Raw genomic sequence first — 20,467 nt, 5'->3', positions numbered from 1 at the left:
TATATTAATATATACTGTATCAGTATCTTTTCTGTGTTAAATTTTGAACATAACGGGGAAAAAAAGAGAAAAGGATATACCAAATCTAATTTTTTTAATAATTTTAAATTCCTAAATTGTTTTAGAAAATCTTGTAAAAAAAAAAAGAAGAAAAGATATATTTAGTGATATAATATCATGCTTATAATGATGAGCTGTCGTCTCATATTCTCTCGTTTGATTCAAAACGGTAGAAATCGACAAAACAAAGGGTGTTAAGAAGAAGAAGAAGTTGTGAAAATCAAAATTGACGCAGAATCAAAAATATAATCTAAAGGTTTATCCTTTTTTTTTTTTCAATCCGATCAATCGCCGAGAAAAAGAAAAAAACTGTTTACTTTTTTTCATGTCAAGCTCTTCAATTTAAGAAGGAGAAGAAGACAATCGTCAAATGCTTGACTTTGGTTTCAGTTCTTCCTCACGACAGCTCAAGGTGATCATCTTTTTTATACTACCTAAATTCATATCCGCTGCGAATCTTTTGAAAAGTGTCGCTCTTTATTCTCTCAATGTGCTTTTTTCTCTTTGGAGTTGTTGAACTAGGGTTCTTCTGGGTACTAGTAGTAGTAACTGTTTTGCTGATTTTTTTTCTGAACTGCTTTTAGTTGAGTTTTCAAAACCAAACCTTTTCGATTACAATATCAATCTAGTCGGCAGTAGATCTGATCGGCCTCAATTGTTACAGTATCTCAATTCACCACTGGCTCAAGAGTTAAAACTGACCAATTTTGTTTTTTTTTTTTGTTTTGTATCAGTTCATGAACCTTGAGATATAGTACACCTTTTTTATATTCAATGCAAGTGACCTTGCAAATTCTACTAGAAAGATCGGTTCTTTGATGGGATGGGACACCAATTCACCATGGATTGTGATGCTACCAAATATTAGTTCGTGTTATCTTCAGAATATAATATCATGGCATCTTCTGGACTGGGCAATGGAGTAGGCAGTTCGAGATCTGCCAAAGGTTTAAAGAGCTCTTCTAGTTCAGTTGATTGGTTGACTAGAGATTTGGCTGAGACAAGGATAAGGGACAAGGTAGAGACTGATGATGAGAGAGTAAGTCTTGCATTGCTTATTTTGTTTTGCCTTTCATGCTTGCTTATTCAACTGTTTTAGCTTGACTTTCTTGTATCTGTTATGGAGTAGTTTTTCACTGTTTGAGGTTTTTTGTTACGTTGCAGGATAGTGAACCAGATATTATTGATGGGGCTGGTGCTGAACCTGGTCAGGTGATTAGAACCACAGTCCGTGGTCGAAATGGTCAATCAAGACAGGTTGGATGGTTACATATAATTGTATGTGTTAGTTAGTAATGTAGTTATCCAACTGGTTCTTATACTAGTTTTTTTTTCCTTTTTTTTTTGGATTGGCAGACAGTCAGTTATATATCAGAACATGTTGTTGGTACTGGTTCCTTTGGCATGGTTTTCCAAGTAAGATAATTTAACATCCATGATCTTCTTTCTATTTTATTTTGGCTCCGATCCCAGCACATTTATGTTTCCTTCTGGTAGGCTAAATGTAGGGAAACTGGGGAGGTTGTTGCCATCAAGAAGGTTCTTCAAGACAAGCGGTACAAGAACAGGGAGCTACAAATAATGCAGATGCTAGACCATCCCAATGTCGTTGCTTTAAAGCATAGCTTCTTCTCAAGAACAGACAATGAAGAGGTTTATTTGAACCTTGTCCTTGAATTTGTGCCTGAGACTGTCAATCGTGTTGCAAGAAGTTACAGTAGGACGAATCAACTGATGCCACTGATATACGTTAAACTTTATACCTATCAGGTAACTATTTTCTGGATTTGAAATTTTCTATTATTTTTTTTTGTAGATTTTCGTTTCACCAAGCATCATAAGCACCCACTTAAAAATATGATGCTTGTTTTGTTTCACCGAAGATATTAGTATCAATAGATTTTGTAATCTATGTATTCTTGTGGCTCTTCCTAGAATAGTTGGGTGGGAATTTTTCCTTGAATTGCTAGGTGGGTGTAAACTCATTCTTGGTTGATCATGTGATATATATTCAGACTAGTTTGCATCATTCCCATTGAGTTGCTGTATCCTATACCCTTGGTAAAGAGACTATTCGGCAATTTATTTTGAGCATGAAGTTTGGAGGTCCGCTCTGTGCAAGAAAGTAGCTTTCTTTAGTCCTACTGTCTATATTTTCGTGTTCTGACACGTTGCTTCTACACCTGGGTTTCTAAGAAATGATCCAAAGCTTTTCTATCATTATAATTTCCTTCTATGACATATTTTTCCCTTCCACACTATAAATTCTGACTTCAGAAACCAATTTATATCAATTAACAGCATGAGACCATTTCATATAATTAACTGATATTTGCTGGGTTATTTTGACAAGTTTCTGTTTGTGGTTACAGATCTGCAGGGCACTTGCTTACATTCATAATTCCTTTGGTCTTTGTCACCGTGATATTAAGCCTCAAAACCTGCTAGTAAGTTCCATTTGTGTCTCCCTTTTTCGAAAGAAATAGATAACAGATGAACTTTGTTTTATGCTATTACGTATTTATATTTGAGGTTGAAACATGATTCTGGAAACTAACTTTGAGAAAATAGTTGTAGTTTTGAGCTGGTTTTGGTCTAAAGTAACATGTCTGTGCTCAACTTATCTGCACCTAAGTAAACTGTTTATCAAAATAAATATTTTCTGGTTTAAGTTTAACTGCATTTATACCTGACTATACAGATATTGTTGTGCAGGTGAACCCACACACACATCAGCTAAAAATATGTGATTTTGGGAGTGCAAAAGTGTTGGTAAGGTTTGTTGACTCAAATTTAAACGAATACATTCTGGAGTATGACACGTTCTCGTACTCCGTAGGTAAAAGGAGAACCCAATGTTTCTTACATTTGTTCAAGATATTATCGTGCTCCAGAACTCATTTTTGGTGCCAGTGAATATACAACTGCAATCGATATATGGTCCACTGGTTGTGTGATGGCCGAACTTCTTCTTGGACAGGTTAAAGCACATTTTTTTAGCTATTTGTTTTTGTGCTATTTAGTCAGTTTCTTCCATGTCTTACTTTTCTGTGCCCTTTGCTAACTTGTCGTACAGCCTCTGTTTCCTGGTGAGAGCGGAGTCGATCAGCTTGTTGAAATCATTAAGGTAGTCTTTTGTTAATTCTTAAAGTTTATCTTAAAATATGAAGCAATCCAATTATTGGGCTTGGCGGTGCCTGTAAGTGCTTTTAGAACTTTGGTTTACGGGGTTATTCATCTTTACGTATCAGACTTGGGGCAGAGTTTCAACTTTGTATCTGAATGGCTACCAGGCTTTTGAGTCACAGTTTGTTTCGTCAATTGTTGAGAATTTTGTATTTAGTATAAAAAAAAGCAATAAACTTTGGACTGCTCAGTTTGATTTTGAAGAAACCTTGCTTTTCTTATTGTATGTGCTTTTATGTCTTTGCAGGTTTTAGGTACACCAACAAGAGAAGAAATCAAGTGCATGAATCCAAATTATACAGAATTTAAGTTTCCCCAGATAAAGCCTCATCCATGGCACAAGGTATGCTTTCTAATGTTATTGATTATCACCTACCAGGAGATTCTTTAATCAGTGGTTTTGTTGGTGAATGTATTTTATAGAATAGGTGTTCTGGTATTTGTGATGGTTTGGAGTATGAATCAAAAAATAAATGTATATTTTCATTTCCTCTGGCTTATAAAACTGTTAATTATATATGGTAGAGTTGTAAACAATTGGCTAAAATGATTGTGGCTTTAGTTCTAGTTTGAGTATTTCTATCTGGTGGAAGATGCTTTTCAGGATTCTGTTCTCTGACATTCTACAACTTGGTGGTTTGCACTTTGCACTAAGTGACTAAACTATCTGGGATTTTTTCATTGATTATTAGCTCATTAAGCTTCGCTTCTCTCTGAATCCTTATTGGCATGAATATTCTATTTGTGCTCAGGTGTTCCAAAAACGTTTGCCACCAGAAGCAGTTGATCTTCTTTGTAGGTTCTTCCAATATTCCCCAAATTTGAGATGCACAGCTGTAAGTAAAATTTTCACTTTTTCCCTTCATTGTGTAATTTGCTTTTCAATTGTTCCATATCAGCATCTAAGGCCTCGAAACCATTAATAACACTTGTGGTGTTATTGTAGTTGGAAGCTTGTATTCATCCGTTATTTGATGAACTAAGGGACCCAAACACTCGTCTTCCCAATGGCCGACCACTTCCTCCACTTTTCAACTTTAAACCGCAAGGTAACAGTTCCCCTATTTTTCTTGTTGGACCTCTTAACAGATCTAACACATATATGGTCTATTAAGTTGTTGACAAGTTGTGTTTTGTTCATGATTGCTGATAAATATTAACCTCGAAACCTCATTTAGTGTTAGTTTTGAATATTGAGGTCTGAGGATGCTATATAAATTGAAGTCACAACTCACAAGAATGTTGACCATTGTGGCCTCTGGCATATGTGAATGCTAAGAAATAATAAATGTTTTTTCTCTATTTATGAATCTATGATCCTTATATTTAACTATCAGTAATCATGTAGTGATGTTATGTGTGTGTTGCAGAGCTATCTGGCATCCCTGCTGAAATCGTGAACAGACTTGTCCCAGAGCATGCCCGTAAGCAGAACCTCTTCATGGCTTTGAATTCGTAAGACGCCTATCGGTTTTGGCATCTGTATAAGCTCTCTTGATATCATCAATATTTGGAGCAGCCAGAGGGGGGCATTTTCGTCCTTCTTGGCTTTTGTTTTTGGCGAGTTGTTTTTTCTTCTTTTTTTGGTTTTGGTTATATGGAGATGATGAGGATGCATAAATACAAACAGTACTTGAGAGGTTTTGCTGGTTATAAACCACTTGTTTGTTTCACAGCCACCATATAACCCCTTTATATATCACAAAATGGGTTCGTTTTAAAGCATGTAAATGTGAGTGAGGCAAGGAGGGGCTGTTTGATGTCTAAAGATTATAAAGTGGTTTGAAGGAAAAACATAGAAAGGACAAATAATAAATAAGACAACAAAATTAATCATGATTACTGTGAACGAAATATACGATAAGAAAAAAGTGAACCCAATAAACAGAAGGAAGGAAACAGTTTAGTGTTAAACCCTTGAAGACGACAACGCTGGTCCGAGTCCAAAACTCTCTCAAAGTACGCAACTTTGACAGTCTCTCACTTGCCTCTCTATCGCAAATCCACTTCGGACATGTCGTTGTGTACATCTAGTTTCCATCCTTCATCTTCTTCTATCAATCTCTTTTCCAGCAACAACCCAACTAAACCCTTTCTTCTCTCCCTCAGATTCGCCGCTACCTCCACCAAGTCTCTTCCTTTTATTGCTCCTCTCAAATTCTCTACCACCAATCTCTCTCTTAGCTCTTCCGCCGGACTCCACAGACGCCAGTATTTGCTCCGCTGCGTCTCAGAGCAATCTCAGCCGTCTATTTCGACCGTTTCCGGCGGCTCTGGTAAAAATCTAGCAATACCTATTGACTCTCTTTAGTTTGGTGTCACTCAGTGGTAGATAAACAACGGTAGATACTGTATTCAGTTGTTGAATGATTGAATTTGAACGCCAATGTTAATAAACGCCAGTGATTATAAGTTATACCCAATGGATTTGTTGTAATTGTGTTTCAATTTCTGTAGAAGAGAGAGTTAATGTTCTTGTAATTGGTGGAGGAGGGAGAGAACACGCCCTTTGCCACGCCTTAAAACGATCTCCTTCTTGTGAATCTGTGTTATGCGCACCTGGAAATGCTGGTATCTCCAGTTCCGGTGATGCTACTTGCATACCTGACCTTGACATATCAGACAGTTCAGCTGTGATTTCTTTTTGTCAAAAATGGAATGTTGGGTTAGTGGTTGTTGGACCTGAAGTGCCTCTTGTTGCCGGTCTCGCTAATGACTTGGTTAAGGCTGGTATCCTCACCTTTGGCCCTTCTTCTCAAGCTGCAGCGTTGGAAGGTTCCAAGAACTTTATGAAGAATCTTTGCCATAAGTACAATATCCCTACTGCTAAGGTTTGTGTTGCTCTGCTCTTTTTCATTTATTCCTGATGATAACCAAGTTCTTCTCCTGATATGTGTTAGGATCCATAACGTCGCTGTGTAAAGATATAAGCTTTGAAACCGTGTAGCGGTTCAACTATTAGCTATAGATCTGCTGTAATCTAGCCTAGTAGTTAATGTAGCAGGTTAGAGCTGTTGTGAGTTGGTTAGAGAGCGGTTAGTGAAGGCTAGATTGTATAAGAATGTCTCAGCAGGTTGTTTTGGGTGTACTATGTTATGGGCAAGTGATTGAAGGCTCGGTAAATTGGTGGAATAAAAGTAGCAGATTCGTAGCTTTAATCTTATTATCCTAAAGATTACAATTTGATGTGGCTAATACAGTGTTATTGAATCAAATTCAAATGCAGTATAAAATATTTTCTGATGCATCTGCTGCAAAAGAATACATTCAAGAACAAGGGGCACCGATTGTGATTAAAGCGGATGGATTAGCAGCTGGAAAAGGAGTCACTGTTGCCATGGAACTAGAGGAGGCTTTTGAAGCTGTTGATTCAATGCTGGTCAAAGGTGTGTTTGGTTCTGCAGGATGTCAGGTGGTCGTGGAGGAGTTTCTCGAGGGAGAAGAAGCCTCCTTTTTCGCACTTGTGGATGGAGAAAACGCCATTCCTCTAGAATCAGCTCAGGACCACAAGCGGGTTGGAGATGGAGATACCGGTCCTAACACAGGCGGCATGGGAGCGTATTCTCCTGCACCTGTCTTGACCAAGGAGCTTCAGGACTTTGTGATGGAGTCTATAATTCATCCCACTGTTAAAGGCATGGCAGAAGAAGGATGTAAGTTTGTCGGCGTTCTGTTTGCTGGTCTCATGATCGAGAAGAAATCCGGTTTGCCTAAGCTGATTGAGTTCAATGTCCGGTTTGGAGATCCAGAATGTCAGGTGAGAAACTCACACCTTATCTGAAAAAAAAAACCGTTTAGTCTTGGTTTAGTTATCGTTCTGAACAAATGCAGCTTCTTGTTTAAACACAGGTATTGATGATGCGTCTAGAGTCTGACCTAGCCAAAGTATTGCTAGCGGCTTGTAAAGGCGAGCTAAGCGGCGTGTCGCTTGACTGGTCAAAAGATTCAGCAATGGTGGTTGTAATGGCAAGCAATGGTTATCCAGGTGCTCATGAGAAAGGATCAATCATCAAAAACCTTGAAGAAGCTGAAAGAGTTGCTCCTGGAGTGAAGGTTTTCCATGCGGGAACGGATCTTGATACAGAGGGGAATGTTGTAGCCACTGGGGGACGTGTTCTTGGAGTCACGGGAAAGGGTAAAGACTTGGAAGAGGCGCGTGATAAAGCTTATTCAGCTGTTCAACAGATCAACTGGCCTGGTGGTTTCTTTAGGCGTGATATTGGTTGGAGAGCACTTCGCCAGAAACAAGTGGCGACGAAAGAAGAGTAATAAACCAACCAACAAACCAAAAGTTCAAAATTATTTTTCCTTACAGTTAGATGGGCTGATTCACGTGGCCCATTAGTTGTATCTTAGCGCACGGGCCGACTTCTAAAATAACTTAATTTGGGTCCATTTATAAAATTTGTTGTTTCTCTCACAATTTCAGTGGTAGTTTCGTAAAATTTTGCAAAGAATAATCTGAAAATTTATCTCACAGTAAAGTAAAATTAAGTACTGAAACGAAACAGAGATGAGAATGGTACAAAATTCATAAACCCTAAAATTTTAAAAATCCAAAGTCTGTCTTCGTCTCCTACCTCGAATCAATGTTCCCCAAATCCGTAGCTGTTAGTAGAGTTATTTCGAAATTCATACAAAATTTATCTGGTTTAAGTAGGCTCTGTTCTTCTTCTTCTTTAGCTACGATCGCCGAGAGCCCTTGCCAACCAAGATGTGACGTAGTAGTCATCGCTGATCTCATAGAGAAGCAGCACTGGTCAAAGCTTGGATTCCATGTGAAAGACATACACCCTAACGAGCTCTTTCGACAGCTGATTAGTTCTGAGCTTGACCCAGATTTGTGTCTCAGGTACTATACCTGGTTACTGAAGAACGGTAACATCTCTGTTTCGCTAGAGCTCACATTTAAGCTCTTGCATTCTCTTGCTATTGCGAAAAGATACTCAAAGATCCGATCTTTTCTTGATGGGTTTGCCAGAAATGGTTCTGATCATCCGGTTCACTCTATTCTCCATGCCATTTCAATGTGTGACAATGTTTGCGTCAGTTCGATTATAGTTGATATGTTGGTATTGGCCTATGCGAATAATTCGAGATTCGAGTTAGGTTTGGAGGCGTTTAAGCGTTCAGGTTACTATGGGTATAAGTTATCGGCTTTGTCTTGTAAGCCTTTGATGATTGCGTTGTTGAAGCAGAATCGTTCTGCTGATGTTGAGTATGTATACAAGGAGATGATTAGGAGGAAGATTCAACCAAATCTGTTCACTTTCAATGTCGTGATCAACGCCTTGTGCAAAACTGGTAAAATGAATAAAGCTAGAGATGTTATGGAGGACATGAAAGTGTATGGATGTTCTCCAAACGTAGTCAGTTACAATACTCTCATCGATGGGTACTGTAAGCTTGGTGGAATTGGGAAAATGTATAAAGCAGATGCTGTTTTGAAGGAAATGGTGGAGAATAAGGTGTCCCCAAACTTGACGACGTTTAATATACTGATTGATGGGTTTTGGAAAGATGACAACCTTCCGGGGAGTATGAAAGTGTTTAAAGAGATGTTGGATCAAGATGTGGTACCGAATGTGATCACTTATAATTCACTGATAAATGGTTTGTGCAGTGGAGGTAAGATAAGCGAGGCTATTGGTATGTACGATAAGATGGTCAGCGCAGGTGTACAGCCTAACTTGATTACTTACAACTCTCTTATAAACGGGTTTTGCAAGAACGATATGCTGAAGGAAGCTCTTGATATGTTAGAGTTAGTAAAAGGCCAAGGATTTGTTCCCACTGCTAGAACTTATAACATGCTGATCGATGCGTATTGTAAGTTAGGGAAAACCGTTGATGGCTTTGCACTGAAAGAAGAGATGGAACGAGAAGGGATTGTACCAGACATTGGAACTTATAATTGCTTGATTGCTGGTCAATGTAGAGACGGTAACATTGAAGCAGCTAAGAAGCTTTTCGATCAGTTGACTAGTAAAGGACTTCCTGATCTAGTAACGTATCACATACTAATGGAGGGTTATTGCAGCAAAGGTGAAACAAGAAAAGCGGCGATGCTTTTGAAAGAAATGTCAAAGATGGGTCTGAAACCGAGACATCTGACATATAACATTTTGATGAAAGGCTACTGTAGAGAAGGAAATCTGAAGGCAGCAACGAACTTGAGGACACAGATGGAGAAAGAAAGGCGGTTGTGGATAAATGTAGCATCATATAATGTGCTTCTACAAGGATATTCCCAAAAAGGAAAATTGGAGGATGCAAACATTCTTTTGAATGAGATGTTGGAGAAAGGTCTAGTCCCGAACAGAACAACCTATGAGATAGTTAAAGTAGAAATGGTAGATAAAGGTTTCGTCCCAGACATTGAAGGCCATCTATTTAACGTCTCTACTAAATCATAATCTTTCAGTGACCAGCATGATTTGCTTTTGCTTCCTGGGCTCACCATAATCAATCTCTCACTCCCACAGAAAATTATACTCAGTTTTAGTACTTAAGCCAATGCCAAAGAAGAGATATTGATTGAGAGGACGTGGAACCAGACCCTGTGATGTTCGCTGCTATGCTTCAAGAAGAGAGAGTTCAGATTTTGTAACTTAACCGTTTTTGTAAATTACACGAAATTTGTATAAGTTTGTGTTTGTCTTAATAGATTGCCTGTGATAGTGAGATCATACAATTAACTGAATCTTCCATCAACAAACAAAGATTGCTTTCCATTAAAAAGGTTTTAACATTATCACCTGAGACTAGAATTAGAAACATCGAAAGACACACTACATGTGAGGTGAATCCAGCCAGTGGCTGAACCAAACATCTCAACCATAAACAACAAAAGACAAAGTTTTACAACTGGATCATACAAGGGCATAGATAAAGTGACATTTAAAGAACATCATCTACACACGACCTTGCCACAGACAGTCTTGCTGAACTTTCCCAGTTTTCAAAAGCTTCTCAATTTCATTGGGAGGATTCATCCCTAGACGCAGAGCACGCTCCCATCGATCAAGTCTTGCCATACCCAAGCATGGACCATAAGCAATGTTCATGTCAAATTGTCTCAGCATCTCCTCCTCCTTGTCATAATCCTCTGTTTAATTAAAACACACAACAAATACCACAAATTTTAAATTTTTCGATTGGACACTAAAATCTCATATGGGGATTGGAGTCAAAACCCTAGTTTTACTTCAGATGAATCAGAAGGGAAAATTAAAAGAATCAGATGATCAATGGAAAAATTAAAACCCATACCATTGAGATCGACGGAGCCATGTGAGATCAATGCGGCGGGCTGCGTCGCATCAGAACCTTGAGCCGCCGCGTGTTTGGGAGCGGCTTTCCGGGAAGAAGGCTTGGACTTGGAGATACCTCCGGTGATATTGCTTTTCTTCTGCTTGTAGAAACCCTTCATGTTCTTCGCCGTCGTCGCCATAGCCTCTTTCTCTCTCTCTCTCTCTCTCTGCAGTTCAAATTTTGAATCTTTGAATCAGCTTTTCTCCTTTGGCTTCTACGCGACGATTGATAGAGAAGGTAACCTTTTTTTATCTGGGTCTTATAAATCCGCCCACTGATACTAATGGGCTTCATTCTTGGCCCATTTGTTTTTTTCTACTCTTCGAAAAAAATTGATACGTCTACGGTAAAGAGTGAGAGTGTCTACGGTAAAGAGTGAGAGTATAGCAGTAGTAGGGTAATTAAATTTGTAACTTGGTCCCATAATTTTATTACATTTGGAAAATAATTGTTAATGGGCACATGTGAATAATCAGAAGGCGTAAAATAAATCATTCATTCATCTTTGTCGTACTCAACACTACACGTACTCATGAACACTACACTTGATGAACCTAGTAGTATAGTATAGTGGGATTAAAACATCTTTTTCAGTAATGGATAAACAGTAGTAGTGTATTCTAACTTTTTGAGCTGTTCAAAATCCTTTTCAAAAAGTGATTAATTTGTTCCAATTAATTAGCTAGCCATAAAATGCTAGTGAAAAAAAATAAGCATATCAACAAAATATACAATGAGAGATAACATGTGTCTACTTGGACGGAAAAAAATAAGGAAATGTTTTTTGGCCGATAAATCTCGTTTAGTGCATATTGAAATTACGAACACGCTAATCTACTCAATGAGTCAGAAATATATAAATAAAATTACAGAAGAAGAGTAGTAGCTAGCTAAGCTAGTAATTAATATATTTAAAGATGAAGAGGCCAATGAATGCCTTCTCTCCGACAAGGTAACGGAGCCGGCAAAGCTATGTGCGACGGCAACTTCTCTCCTGGCATCACTACCGATACATCCACCACCGTATTCACCGGAACCTGCAGCCACGTTACATTCCTTGTAATTAGCTTAAAATAAGTTATGACTATGGTTTACACAATAACTTGGTTCTTGTCTTTTTTTTTTCCACTTTCCAAAGTTGGATTATTATTTTTCTATTAATTTTGACGAATGTTTTTGATTATCCAAAAGGTTTCTGCACCGAAAAAAAAGGCAAAGTTATTTTGTAAAAAAACAAAAGAAAAGAAAGAAAAGAAAACTAACTCTACAGTGGCAAGTTAATGCGCTTCGGCTTTATTAAAAGGACAAAAATTCTTTTGAGAAATGCTTTAATAAGAAATAAAAAAAATAAATTGTTGTGTTTACCATGGATGCTTGATCAGCAAGTTTCTGGAACTGAATGGACCCATCTCTCTGTCTTTGTGTGATCCGATGTGGTGAATCAAATGAAGAATTCTCAGGCCTGAAGAGATGCTCGAAGATAGCCATGATCAAGAACATGGAGATGAGTATCGCCGTCGCTACAAACCCAAAGGAGATAGCATTCATGGACGTCGACGATCTCCATGGCCCTTCACTCTCTCCAGCTCTAGAACTGTAGATGCTCCACGAGCTCGACTTGTTCATTTTCTCCTTGTAGCATAAGCACAAAGGAATTTTTCACCAGAGAATAAACTCACAACTCTAGATCAAGAATCAAAAATACAAGGTAAAAATGACTTTTTCAGAAATTCGATGATCTATGAAAAAAAGAAGAAGAGAACTGAGATAAGTTAACGTAATCGATGACAATGTTTTCGTTTATTATTCCTTTTGTTTTTATGTGAAGGAAACAAAAAGCAGAGCAGAGAAGAAAAAACAAAAACACACTCTGTACTATGTTGAAAATGAGTTGTGTATATATATAGTTACAAATTGGGTGTAAATAATTTATATTTTTTTTAATAGTATGTGTAGATAAAGTATAAAAAGAAGAATTAACAGAGAGTTAATGTGATAATGGTCCCTAAGTAGTAGGAACAGACATAAATCTTGGTCCTATATTCCTATATATGATCTCATCCCCTTCTGGACCTTCACTTCACTATCTTTTGCTGACAACTTCACACACCTTCTAACTTTTTCTAACTTAGTTACCCTCCTCCATTTTATTATTATAATTCCTTATTTGTTAGATGTATATCACACTTCGACTACAAGATGAGACATAATTAATAGTCTAATATATAAGTAGGGTTTGTCGTGGCTGATTTGTTCCCCGTCCATTACAAGCAGGGTGATCAAGAAGTATTACTACAGTGAAAAAAATAATCGAACATCTGACATGATGATTATGGACATATATACGTGATCTCAAAAACGTGTGTTGGTTTCAGTACTAAACATTCTTAAGGAATTATAATATTCGTATACGTGAAAATGAGTTGTATACGAATATTAGTTGGTATAATTGGGGAACATCTCAACAAATGTAAAGAAAAAGCTACTACATATCAACTGTTTCTTTTTTCTTTCCTTTTTTAATAATTGTATATTTGTAAAAGTAATAAAAACAAAGTATATCCTATACGGTTTATATTCGTTGTCTACTACTTTAAGAAATTGATATGCAAAATTTTTGTGGTGTTTAGTAGCTTGGCTAGTGTGACATCTTTTGGTTGTTATTTCATGATAATAATTGAGTTTGGGGCCTACGTGTCATCAGAAAAGAACAACAAAGATAGACTATTGGCTGCTTTAAGAAACGTTTAATTACCCCTTAGTTTTGTGAATTAATTATCACAGTAAGATGTCAATTAGTTATCCTAATTAAGGAAACAATGATGCATAATAATTTGCTGCTAAACTCACTTTAGTCGTATACGGTAATACCGGTAATTTATTCGCAAATACTATAGTCAATTGCTCGGTCCACGGTAATGTCAATTAAGCCATTTCAGCAGATGTTCGGAATCTGCCCAGCTCTCTTAATCTCTAGCTCTACACTTTTGTACGTTTGATGTTAATGTAGACGTACGTACGCACATTTGCATGAACATACGTGATTCATTTACGTTACAAAGAAAACTTCAATTTATATAATACTTAAGTTAATGAAGATCAATAATATATAATGCAATCCTAATGTTTTTGTTTTGTGTGACGTCTGCAACCTAAAGTTCTTAATTAATTAAAGAACAAGTACAAATATTCTCTTTATTTGCACGTTCAGCAATTTGAGGCCATAAATAATCATAGCAATAAGATCAATCAAATACTAGAAACGTACGTACAGTTCTATTTTATAAAGAAAAAATGGTCTACTTTCTTAAAATTTAATTAACCAGGAAAACAACTCGCGTGTTAAAGAGTTTCTACTTTAGAAAATAAAAGGTTTTTGAGTTTTGTGGACACAATTGTCTTTGAATGTCAGATTTCCTTGTGTTCCCGCTATGAACAATGGCGCGCATTTATAGAACTGCCGCGAACATGAGAAACATTTAATCATGTATATATATGATCAGTACATGTTATGCATGACATCGTTTTGTGACTTTGTGGTAAATGCTAATATCGTATGAATAACATATTTGATAACATTTATTAGATTTGACATAATGCATGTAACTAGATACGGTTGTAGAATATAAACGATTACTACAGCTAGCTATCATAACAACAGAAGTAACATTTTAACAACGTATACACTTAACTGATTACTTTCTAGCAAAAATAACATCTAATAATGAATGGCATTCAAATGATGAATAACTTGATACTTTCTAGTAACATTTTAGTTGTGAATTACGTCCAATAATGTACTTTCATCACACACAAAAAAAAAAAAGCACAACATAATTTCATAGCATCGTGTGTTGATTTATAGTGAAGATAAGTGGGACTTTGTAAGTTAGGTGAAAATCTAAGCTATAGCAAATGCTTTTCAGCAATTCAAAAATTATGGAAGAAAAAAGTTGAACACATGCATCTGGTTGGCAATGCCAATGATGGCCCAAATCTTTCGCAATCGAATGAGTTTCTCAAAACAAAATAATTATACGCAAAACAAATTATTCAAAGGAAAGAAAATAGCTTAACTAGCTGCGGCAAAAGCGGAGAGACCTCAGACCTATCGATAAGACTCTAACCATGCATATGAGACGAATGTATAATACAAAAACAACACAACTTTGTGTTTTCTTTTTTCTTTCTATTTAGGTTAAAACAATAGAAACACTCTCTTGACTCTCTTGTTACTATAGAAGAAACCCACAAGAATATCTTTTCAAAATTTTATTGTTATATAATGGTACGATATACAGTATGTTATATTATAACAGGAGTTGGTGAATAAAATCTGTTTTAATTATTAGGGACCTAATTATATTAAAGAAAATTTTGGCATTTAGAGAATAGTGGGGGCTTAGGTGAACATACAGCAAAGCAAAATTCAAAAGTAGGAATGATTTTAATGTAGAAAATAGAATTGGAGCTTTTGCCTTTTGTGTGACTCATTGTCACATATCATTCATGACAAAAAAAAAAAAAAAAAAAAAAAGAAGCCATCATGTGACCGCTCTCTTCTATTCACTCTTTAATTAGCTTTTCCTTTTGCCTTTTGCTGTTTATACTTGAACCATTTCTTTTATTTCTTTCTCTTTTTGTTAACTCCTAGAGAAGTTTCTCCAACCTGACCGAAACAGCGATGGATACAACAAATTTGGCTATAAATATGAGGGTGCAGACATGAACATAACTGTTATTTTTTATATTTTTTCTTTAGGATATCATGAATTTTATATTACGAAAGTTTAGTTACTTGGAAACAACACGCATCCGGATATATATATAATCGAAGATGAGTAAAATACCACTCCATATAATAAAGAATTTCATATTATGAGGGGAATGGTTTCGGTTTGTTTTGTCTAGTCAATTTTTAAAAAAATATATATTGTATTTTCTTTGAATAAAGGGTTTAGTCAATGTTTTTTGTTTGTCATCCTTTTTGACTATAACTTTCATAGCGTCGCGAATCCCTAAGCTCTTTTATATAGGGATAAACATGTACTCCACATCTAAGCTAGTAAAGTATAGTAAGTAAGTTTCAGTGAAGTGAAATTAAAAAAAAAAAAAACCCAAAAAGCTTAAAATGAAGGAAAACAGACTCCACTGTACTAACCAGTTATCTATATGAAATATAATCGGCCACAACCTATTTTATCAATGAAAATAGCAGGATCACTAAACTATTGAGCTAAACACACGATTGTAATCATAGTACCAGATAATATGAAATACATATTTGTAGCTAAGTACAATAGCATAATTTTATCTGGTCCGTCCATACATGCATGCATGTGGTTAATTAACTGGTTTTAGGCTTACCAATCCAGCATCAAGTTTAGATAGTTTAGTACCAAATAAAGGCTGACTTTTTTTTTTCTTTCTAGGTTTCTTTTCCATTGACTGAATTACATACTATAATGGATCATAAAATCTTAAGTATAGCGGGCCTTTAATGAGAGGCCCAAAAGAATGTGAACATTAAAATTTATTTTGCTTTTATTTTATTTATTTATTTTAATTTAACTATTTTTCAAGTTCTATTCACTTATTCATATTATTTTAATCATATAATTTATCAGTATATAGTTAATTAACACATATATATATATATATATTATATGTTTATATTAATTTATTAAAATCAAATTATTGTGAATTATATATATATATATATATATAAGTTAGGTTTTGGTCTGACTTAATACTTCTACTGGTATAATTGAATCATTTTCTATATGATTTATATATATGACTTCATCAATCATCTCAAAAAAGCGTTTTTAGTTTTCGATTAATCATCTCGAATAATATTTATTTCATAATGAATCTAAATAATATAATAAATAATAGGTAAGTTTTTTTTTATTTGTTTAGTCAGTAGAAAAACTATTGAAAGAACTAAGAAAGCTATAAAACCATTATTAAGGATTTTTTTTTAAAATAATTTTGTGTACAAGTTTTGAAAAATACATATTTAAAATAATATATATGTAATATAAGTTATTCAATAATAATTGTTTGTAAACTTTTTTATTCCAGTTTGGACAACCAATCTAGTGGTTTTATTTTAATTGATGTTAGGTTGAAAAAAAAAACTATTCAATAATTAATTTATTCAATAAGTACTTTTAAAATTTTGGATCGGTCTTTCTGAGCACTTCTGTAATTTGATCAAATATTGTAGACGCCTGATCTGCACTCATCAACGGTGTAGTATATATTTCCCAAAACATCTTCACGCCGTAATCATTGTCGTAAGTTCCCTCGTACTTCTTCGAATAAGTGGGATCAAATGGATCCATATCAATCAACCTTCGAGAAAGAAAATAAAAAATTTACTTGAAGTTAGACCTTAATAATCATTCACTAGATTACAATCCGATCATAAAAAATAAAGATACATAAGAGAAATATAACGCAGAAACCATCGGCTAGCTTAGCATAGGATAAATACATGAAATTTCATCTTGAAAAACGATCTTTATAGCGGGCCTTTATTGAGAGGCCCAAACAAACGTGAACAAGATTTCGTCCTGGGTGGAAAAGTTATAACATAATCGCTTCTCCTCCTTTTCTGTGAGGGTTTGTTAGTTTTGTCGTCGTCTACTTCTGTTTCACAGTTTCCACACAAAACTATTCAAGCGGTTTCCCCTGTTTGGGTTTTTACGGCGGCTCTAAAACCCGTTTTCACAGGTTTTTTTTTTTCTTTCTTATCATAATAAGCCTTCTGGATTTCTGTTTGCAAAATTATCATTGATTTGTTTGGCTCTTGGACAATTCTGAATACCATATGCTCCAAATTGTATTTTCAGAATTCTCTGTTTATTTTCTTTTACCTTACGATTGAAACTATTGTAAATTGTGTTATATTTTGGAAACTTATGGTGTATTAGAAGTGTATGTTTTGACAGTATTTGTTCTGTCTAGTAGAGATATAAGAACTCAAAGTTTTTGTCTTTACTGTAATTGCCACTGAGTATTTTTACGGTGTCATGTTTTCTCTTGAAATTTATGGTTCTAACCTCAATGTGTAGAACACAATAGGTCAATAGCAAATTCGTCTTAACATCTCAATGAACTGGCACTACGAGGACTTTAGTAACTAGTACTATTTCTTAATTTTGAAGAGAAAGTGATGGAGCTAAATGGTTCTTTAATTGTCACACTACCATAAACAGATTACTTGATTCTCCATACTCACTTTTATTTTGCTCCTTTTCAATGGTTGTAGTGTATCTTGAAGACTTGGTAATGGCCACTGAATTAAACGCTCTGGATTGTATCCTTTAATGGTAATGCATTATTTGTTCTGTACTTCTCTACTTGATTGAGTTTTGATTAAGACACTGCTATTGTGGTTGATTTTAGAAACCTTTTTCATTAGTTGATTCGTTAGATATTTCTCATGCATAAGGGTTTGTTTGATGAGAAACGACACTGCTTTTTCTTTTTGTTATGCTCACATTCCTTTCGTTTCTTGAACTTTGAGATCATTTTGAAACCTACCAAGAAGTGTGTTTTCTTTGTTATATCAACTTGTGCTTGCCCCTTAACAATAGTTATAGCTGAGCCTACTTTTGCGGAAACAGTACCAGATCCAGATTCTACAACGGAGAAACAGGATGAGGTATCTAAAATCTTACCCCGCCACATTCTTAATTTCCTGCTAGCAAAAGAATGAATGCTCATATAAAGTTTGGTAATCTTTACAGTCTCCTCCAACGAACGACACAAAACATACCATTACAGTGTCGAGTACCCCCTCTTTTACTGTCACTGCATGTGCTAATGGTAAGACAAATTCTTAAGGCTTTGTTCTTATCAACCACCTAATAAGTCTGCTATTTTCGTATTAGTCTGGATAGATTGTGAATATCAACTAATATGACTCAGTAGTGAATGATCTATAACTATTTTCTCAAGTGATTGTTGCTTGTGATGCGTTTTGCAGGATGTGATGTAGTCTCTTCTCAGTCAAATGGCAATGGCCAAGCACATGCTACAGATATTTTAAAGGTTTGATTTTGTCCATTGGCTTTTATATACCACATCATGTTACTGTAATTTCTTTGTTTGACATGTTATCATGCTCGGTGCTGGGTCATTTTCATAGGGAAGTCACCGTGACAAAAACGACGCATATGTCTATTCTGATTCGACTTTGCGTGGAGATCGAGCAAAAAGAAGTGATTGCTGGTCTCAAAATTCTTTTTCGAGTCCTAGGCCTACTGGACATTTCAGCGGTGCTGGTAGACTTCCTCACAATACACAATCACATGCATTCAGACAGCAATTTAAGGTACCTACACATGTCTATATATGTGGATAGTTGAAAGCAAGAGTTTTGCGTGACAAGTGTTAAATTGCTTCTTTATGTCTTTTTGAAGGGGAAGGAAGCCCCAGGACACTTTTTAAAACTCTCCAATCAAAAGACAAGCTCTGTCCCATATTGTGGTTACATTAATGGAAACTCAAACAATGGTTTCTGGGATCAAAGAGATCAGTATAGGAAACTGGAGATTAAGGAAGAATCTGACTCCTTGGTTGAATTGAAATGTGGTCCGAGAGCCAATGGCAAGACTCGTCCTCCTTCTGAGTCATCATCATCACTCAAGCAAAACAATTCGTTTGCCTTGGCTATTCGTAGAGAGATGTACAACATCCCAGATTTTCAGACTGAGTATGAAGATGCCAAATTTTTCGTAATCAAGTCCTACAGTGAAGATGATGTTCACAAGAGTATCAAATATTCCGTGTGGTCAAGCACCATCAATGGAAACAAGAAACTCGATGCAGCTTTCCGTGATGCTGAAACAAAAACACTCGAGGATGGCAAAAAACGTCCAATTTTTCTCTTCTTCTCGGTGAGTGAAGTTGACAAAGTGTCTTCTTTTCTTGTGTGATTTTAAGGGTGTCTTAGTTTTAGTCTCATGTTTGATCTCTTTACCCCATTCAGGTGAATGCAAGCAGACAATTTGTGGGATTAGCTGAGATGGTTGGATATGTAGACTTCAAAAAGGATTTAGATTTCTGGCAGGTTGATAAGTGGAGTGGCTTTTTCCCGGTTGAATGGCATGTGGTTAAAGACATCCCTAACTGGGAGTTACGCCATATCACCCTTGACAACAATGAGGACAAGCCAGTTACTCATACGAGGGATACTCACGAGATCAAGCTCAAAGAAGGTCTCCAAATGCTTTCGATATTCAAGAACTACTCTGCGAGAACATTTTTGTTAGACGACATGGACTTTTATGAAGAACGAGAGAAGTCTCTTCGAGTGAAGAAGGACCATAAACCTGCCACTCTTCGCATGGATCTCTTCAAAGAGAAAGACTATGATGTAAAAATGCTTATGACCTTATCTAGTTTTAGTTCATCTTCTCTCAATACTTACAACTTTGTGTCATTTATAACACAATTTGTGTTTATTGAATTCTTCAGTATGAGATGGAAGGTAACAACAGGAGAATGAATCATCAAGGAAGAGGATATAATTGGAACAGAAGTAGCAGTAGCAAACCACAAGCGTCTCTTATCAATCTAACCAAGAATCTCTCCATAGGAGGCTACTCTTCTTCCAAGAGGAACACTGGCAATTATTCAACATGAGGCCACATTCTACCATTCCTCGTCTACGTTATTTGATTCATTTATGAATTGCTTTAGTTAGTTCATGTTACATTAGGTTCTTTATTGTTCCTTTCTTAGGGCGTCTGGTTTGGTTTTAAGCCTACAGATAACAAATACATTTTCACGATTTCAATGATAAAATTAGTCAGTTTTCAGATATTGAAATTAGAAAGAAGATGAAGACATGTAGCAAAAGGTTTTTTTATTAGTATGTTTTTTGTTATTT

The 20,467-nt window shown here is 35.8% G+C and overlaps 5 protein-coding genes and 1 pseudogene across 8 annotated transcripts; 4 read left to right on the top strand and 2 right to left on the bottom strand.

Annotated features, from left to right (window-relative positions):
* Positions 1-133: 133 nt before the first annotated feature.
* LOC104755190 (shaggy-related protein kinase kappa) lies at positions 134-4,968 on the top strand. 2 transcript variants are annotated; one of them, XM_087494404.1, is made up of 14 exons: positions 136-316; positions 394-472; positions 795-1,099; positions 1,225-1,317; positions 1,417-1,476; positions 1,558-1,830; positions 2,433-2,507; positions 2,776-2,832; positions 2,900-3,040; positions 3,137-3,187; positions 3,494-3,589; positions 3,999-4,082; positions 4,193-4,295; positions 4,617-4,968. In XM_087494404.1, exons 3-14 carry the CDS (start codon positions 956-958, stop codon positions 4,703-4,705), a joined length of 1,266 nt encoding a protein of 421 aa, XP_087350530.1. In that variant the 5' UTR covers positions 136-316; positions 394-472; positions 795-955; the 3' UTR covers positions 4,706-4,968. The 2 variants fall into 2 exon arrangements, with proteins under 2 accessions (XP_010475837.1, XP_087350530.1); XM_010477535.3 differs by having other exon boundaries at positions 134-472.
* Positions 4,969-5,041: 73 nt separating this feature from the next.
* Positions 5,042-7,669, top strand: LOC104755189 (phosphoribosylamine--glycine ligase, chloroplastic). The gene is made up of 4 exons (XM_010477534.3): positions 5,042-5,522; positions 5,704-6,077; positions 6,473-7,003; positions 7,096-7,669. The coding sequence occupies exons 1-4, from the start codon at positions 5,261-5,263 to the stop codon at positions 7,513-7,515; spliced, it is 1,587 nt and encodes a 528-aa protein (XP_010475836.2). The 5' UTR covers positions 5,042-5,260; the 3' UTR covers positions 7,516-7,669.
* Positions 7,670-7,679: 10 nt separating this feature from the next.
* Positions 7,680-9,987, top strand: LOC104755188 (pentatricopeptide repeat-containing protein At1g09820 pseudogene; annotated as a pseudogene). The gene has a single exon (XR_015586342.1). The product of XR_015586342.1 is annotated as a pentatricopeptide repeat-containing protein At1g09820 pseudogene (transcript).
* LOC104755187 (uncharacterized) lies at positions 9,952-10,809 on the bottom strand. Its single transcript, XM_010477532.2, has 2 exons — positions 10,519-10,809; positions 9,952-10,354 (listed from the first exon to the last, which is right to left on the bottom strand). Exons 1-2 carry the CDS (start codon positions 10,697-10,699, stop codon positions 10,161-10,163), a joined length of 375 nt encoding a protein of 124 aa, XP_010475834.1. The 5' UTR covers positions 10,700-10,809; the 3' UTR covers positions 9,952-10,160.
* Positions 10,810-11,206: 397 nt separating this feature from the next.
* Positions 11,207-12,571, bottom strand: LOC104755186 (uncharacterized). Of its 2 annotated transcripts, none has more exons than XM_010477530.3 (2): positions 11,926-12,571; positions 11,207-11,597 (listed from the first exon to the last, which is right to left on the bottom strand). In XM_010477530.3, the coding sequence occupies exons 1-2, from the start codon at positions 12,184-12,186 to the stop codon at positions 11,472-11,474; spliced, it is 387 nt and encodes a 128-aa protein (XP_010475832.1). In that variant the 5' UTR covers positions 12,187-12,571; the 3' UTR covers positions 11,207-11,471. The 2 variants fall into 2 exon arrangements, with proteins under 2 accessions (XP_010475832.1, XP_019094653.1); XM_019239108.2 differs by lacking the exon at positions 11,207-11,597 and adding an exon at positions 11,710-11,755 and having other exon boundaries at positions 11,926-12,527.
* Positions 12,572-17,084: 4,513 nt separating this feature from the next.
* LOC104755185 (YTH domain-containing protein ECT4) lies at positions 17,085-20,398 on the top strand. Its single transcript, XM_087495630.1, has 9 exons — positions 17,085-17,301; positions 17,840-17,887; positions 18,174-18,235; positions 18,321-18,399; positions 18,560-18,624; positions 18,722-18,907; positions 18,996-19,472; positions 19,565-19,951; positions 20,053-20,398. Exons 2-9 carry the CDS (start codon positions 17,860-17,862, stop codon positions 20,218-20,220), a joined length of 1,452 nt encoding a protein of 483 aa, XP_087351756.1. The 5' UTR covers positions 17,085-17,301; positions 17,840-17,859; the 3' UTR covers positions 20,221-20,398.
* The last annotated feature ends 69 nt before the right edge of the window (positions 20,399-20,467 follow it).

The sequence above is a fragment of the Camelina sativa genome, chromosome 17 (assembly GCF_030686135.1).
Source record: "Camelina sativa cultivar CO46 ecotype springtype chromosome 17, ASM3068613v1".
Lineage (NCBI taxonomy): Eukaryota > Viridiplantae > Streptophyta > Magnoliopsida > Brassicales > Brassicaceae > Camelina > Camelina sativa.
The sequence above is the reverse complement of the archived record's forward strand: the minus strand, read 5'-3'. Positions and strand labels throughout refer to the sequence as shown.

Coding starts and splice junctions, on each gene's coding strand:
- LOC104755190 (XM_010477535.3), top strand. CDS start 956: ATGGCATCTTCTGGACTGGGCAATGGAGTAGGCAGTTCGAGATCTGCC. Junction 1,318..1,416: donor GAAATGGTCAATCAAGACAG/GTTGGATGGTTA, acceptor TTGGATTGGCAG/ACAGTCAGTTATATATCAGA. Junction 1,831..2,432: donor TTAAACTTTATACCTATCAG/GTAACTATTTTC, acceptor TTGTGGTTACAG/ATCTGCAGGGCACTTGCTTA.
- LOC104755189 (XM_010477534.3), top strand. CDS start 5,261: ATGTCGTTGTGTACATCTAGTTTCCATCCTTCATCTTCTTCTATCAAT. Junction 5,523..5,703: donor GACCGTTTCCGGCGGCTCTG/GTAAAAATCTAG, acceptor CAATTTCTGTAG/AAGAGAGAGTTAATGTTCTT. Junction 7,004..7,095: donor TTGGAGATCCAGAATGTCAG/GTGAGAAACTCA, acceptor GTTTAAACACAG/GTATTGATGATGCGTCTAGA.
- LOC104755187 (XM_010477532.2), bottom strand. CDS start 10,699: ATGGCGACGACGGCGAAGAACATGAAGGGTTTCTACAAGCAGAAGAAA. Junction 10,355..10,518: donor TGGCTCCGTCGATCTCAATG/GTATGGGTTTTA, acceptor TTAATTAAACAG/AGGATTATGACAAGGAGGAG.
- LOC104755186 (XM_010477530.3), bottom strand. CDS start 12,186: ATGAACAAGTCGAGCTCGTGGAGCATCTACAGTTCTAGAGCTGGAGAG. Junction 11,598..11,925: donor TTGCTGATCAAGCATCCATG/GTAAACACAACA, acceptor ACGTGGCTGCAG/GTTCCGGTGAATACGGTGGT.
- LOC104755185 (XM_087495630.1), top strand. CDS start 17,860: ATGGCCACTGAATTAAACGCTCTGGATT. Junction 18,236..18,320: donor CAACGGAGAAACAGGATGAG/GTATCTAAAATC, acceptor TAATCTTTACAG/TCTCCTCCAACGAACGACAC. Junction 19,952..20,052: donor TCAAAGAGAAAGACTATGAT/GTAAAAATGCTT, acceptor TGAATTCTTCAG/TATGAGATGGAAGGTAACAA.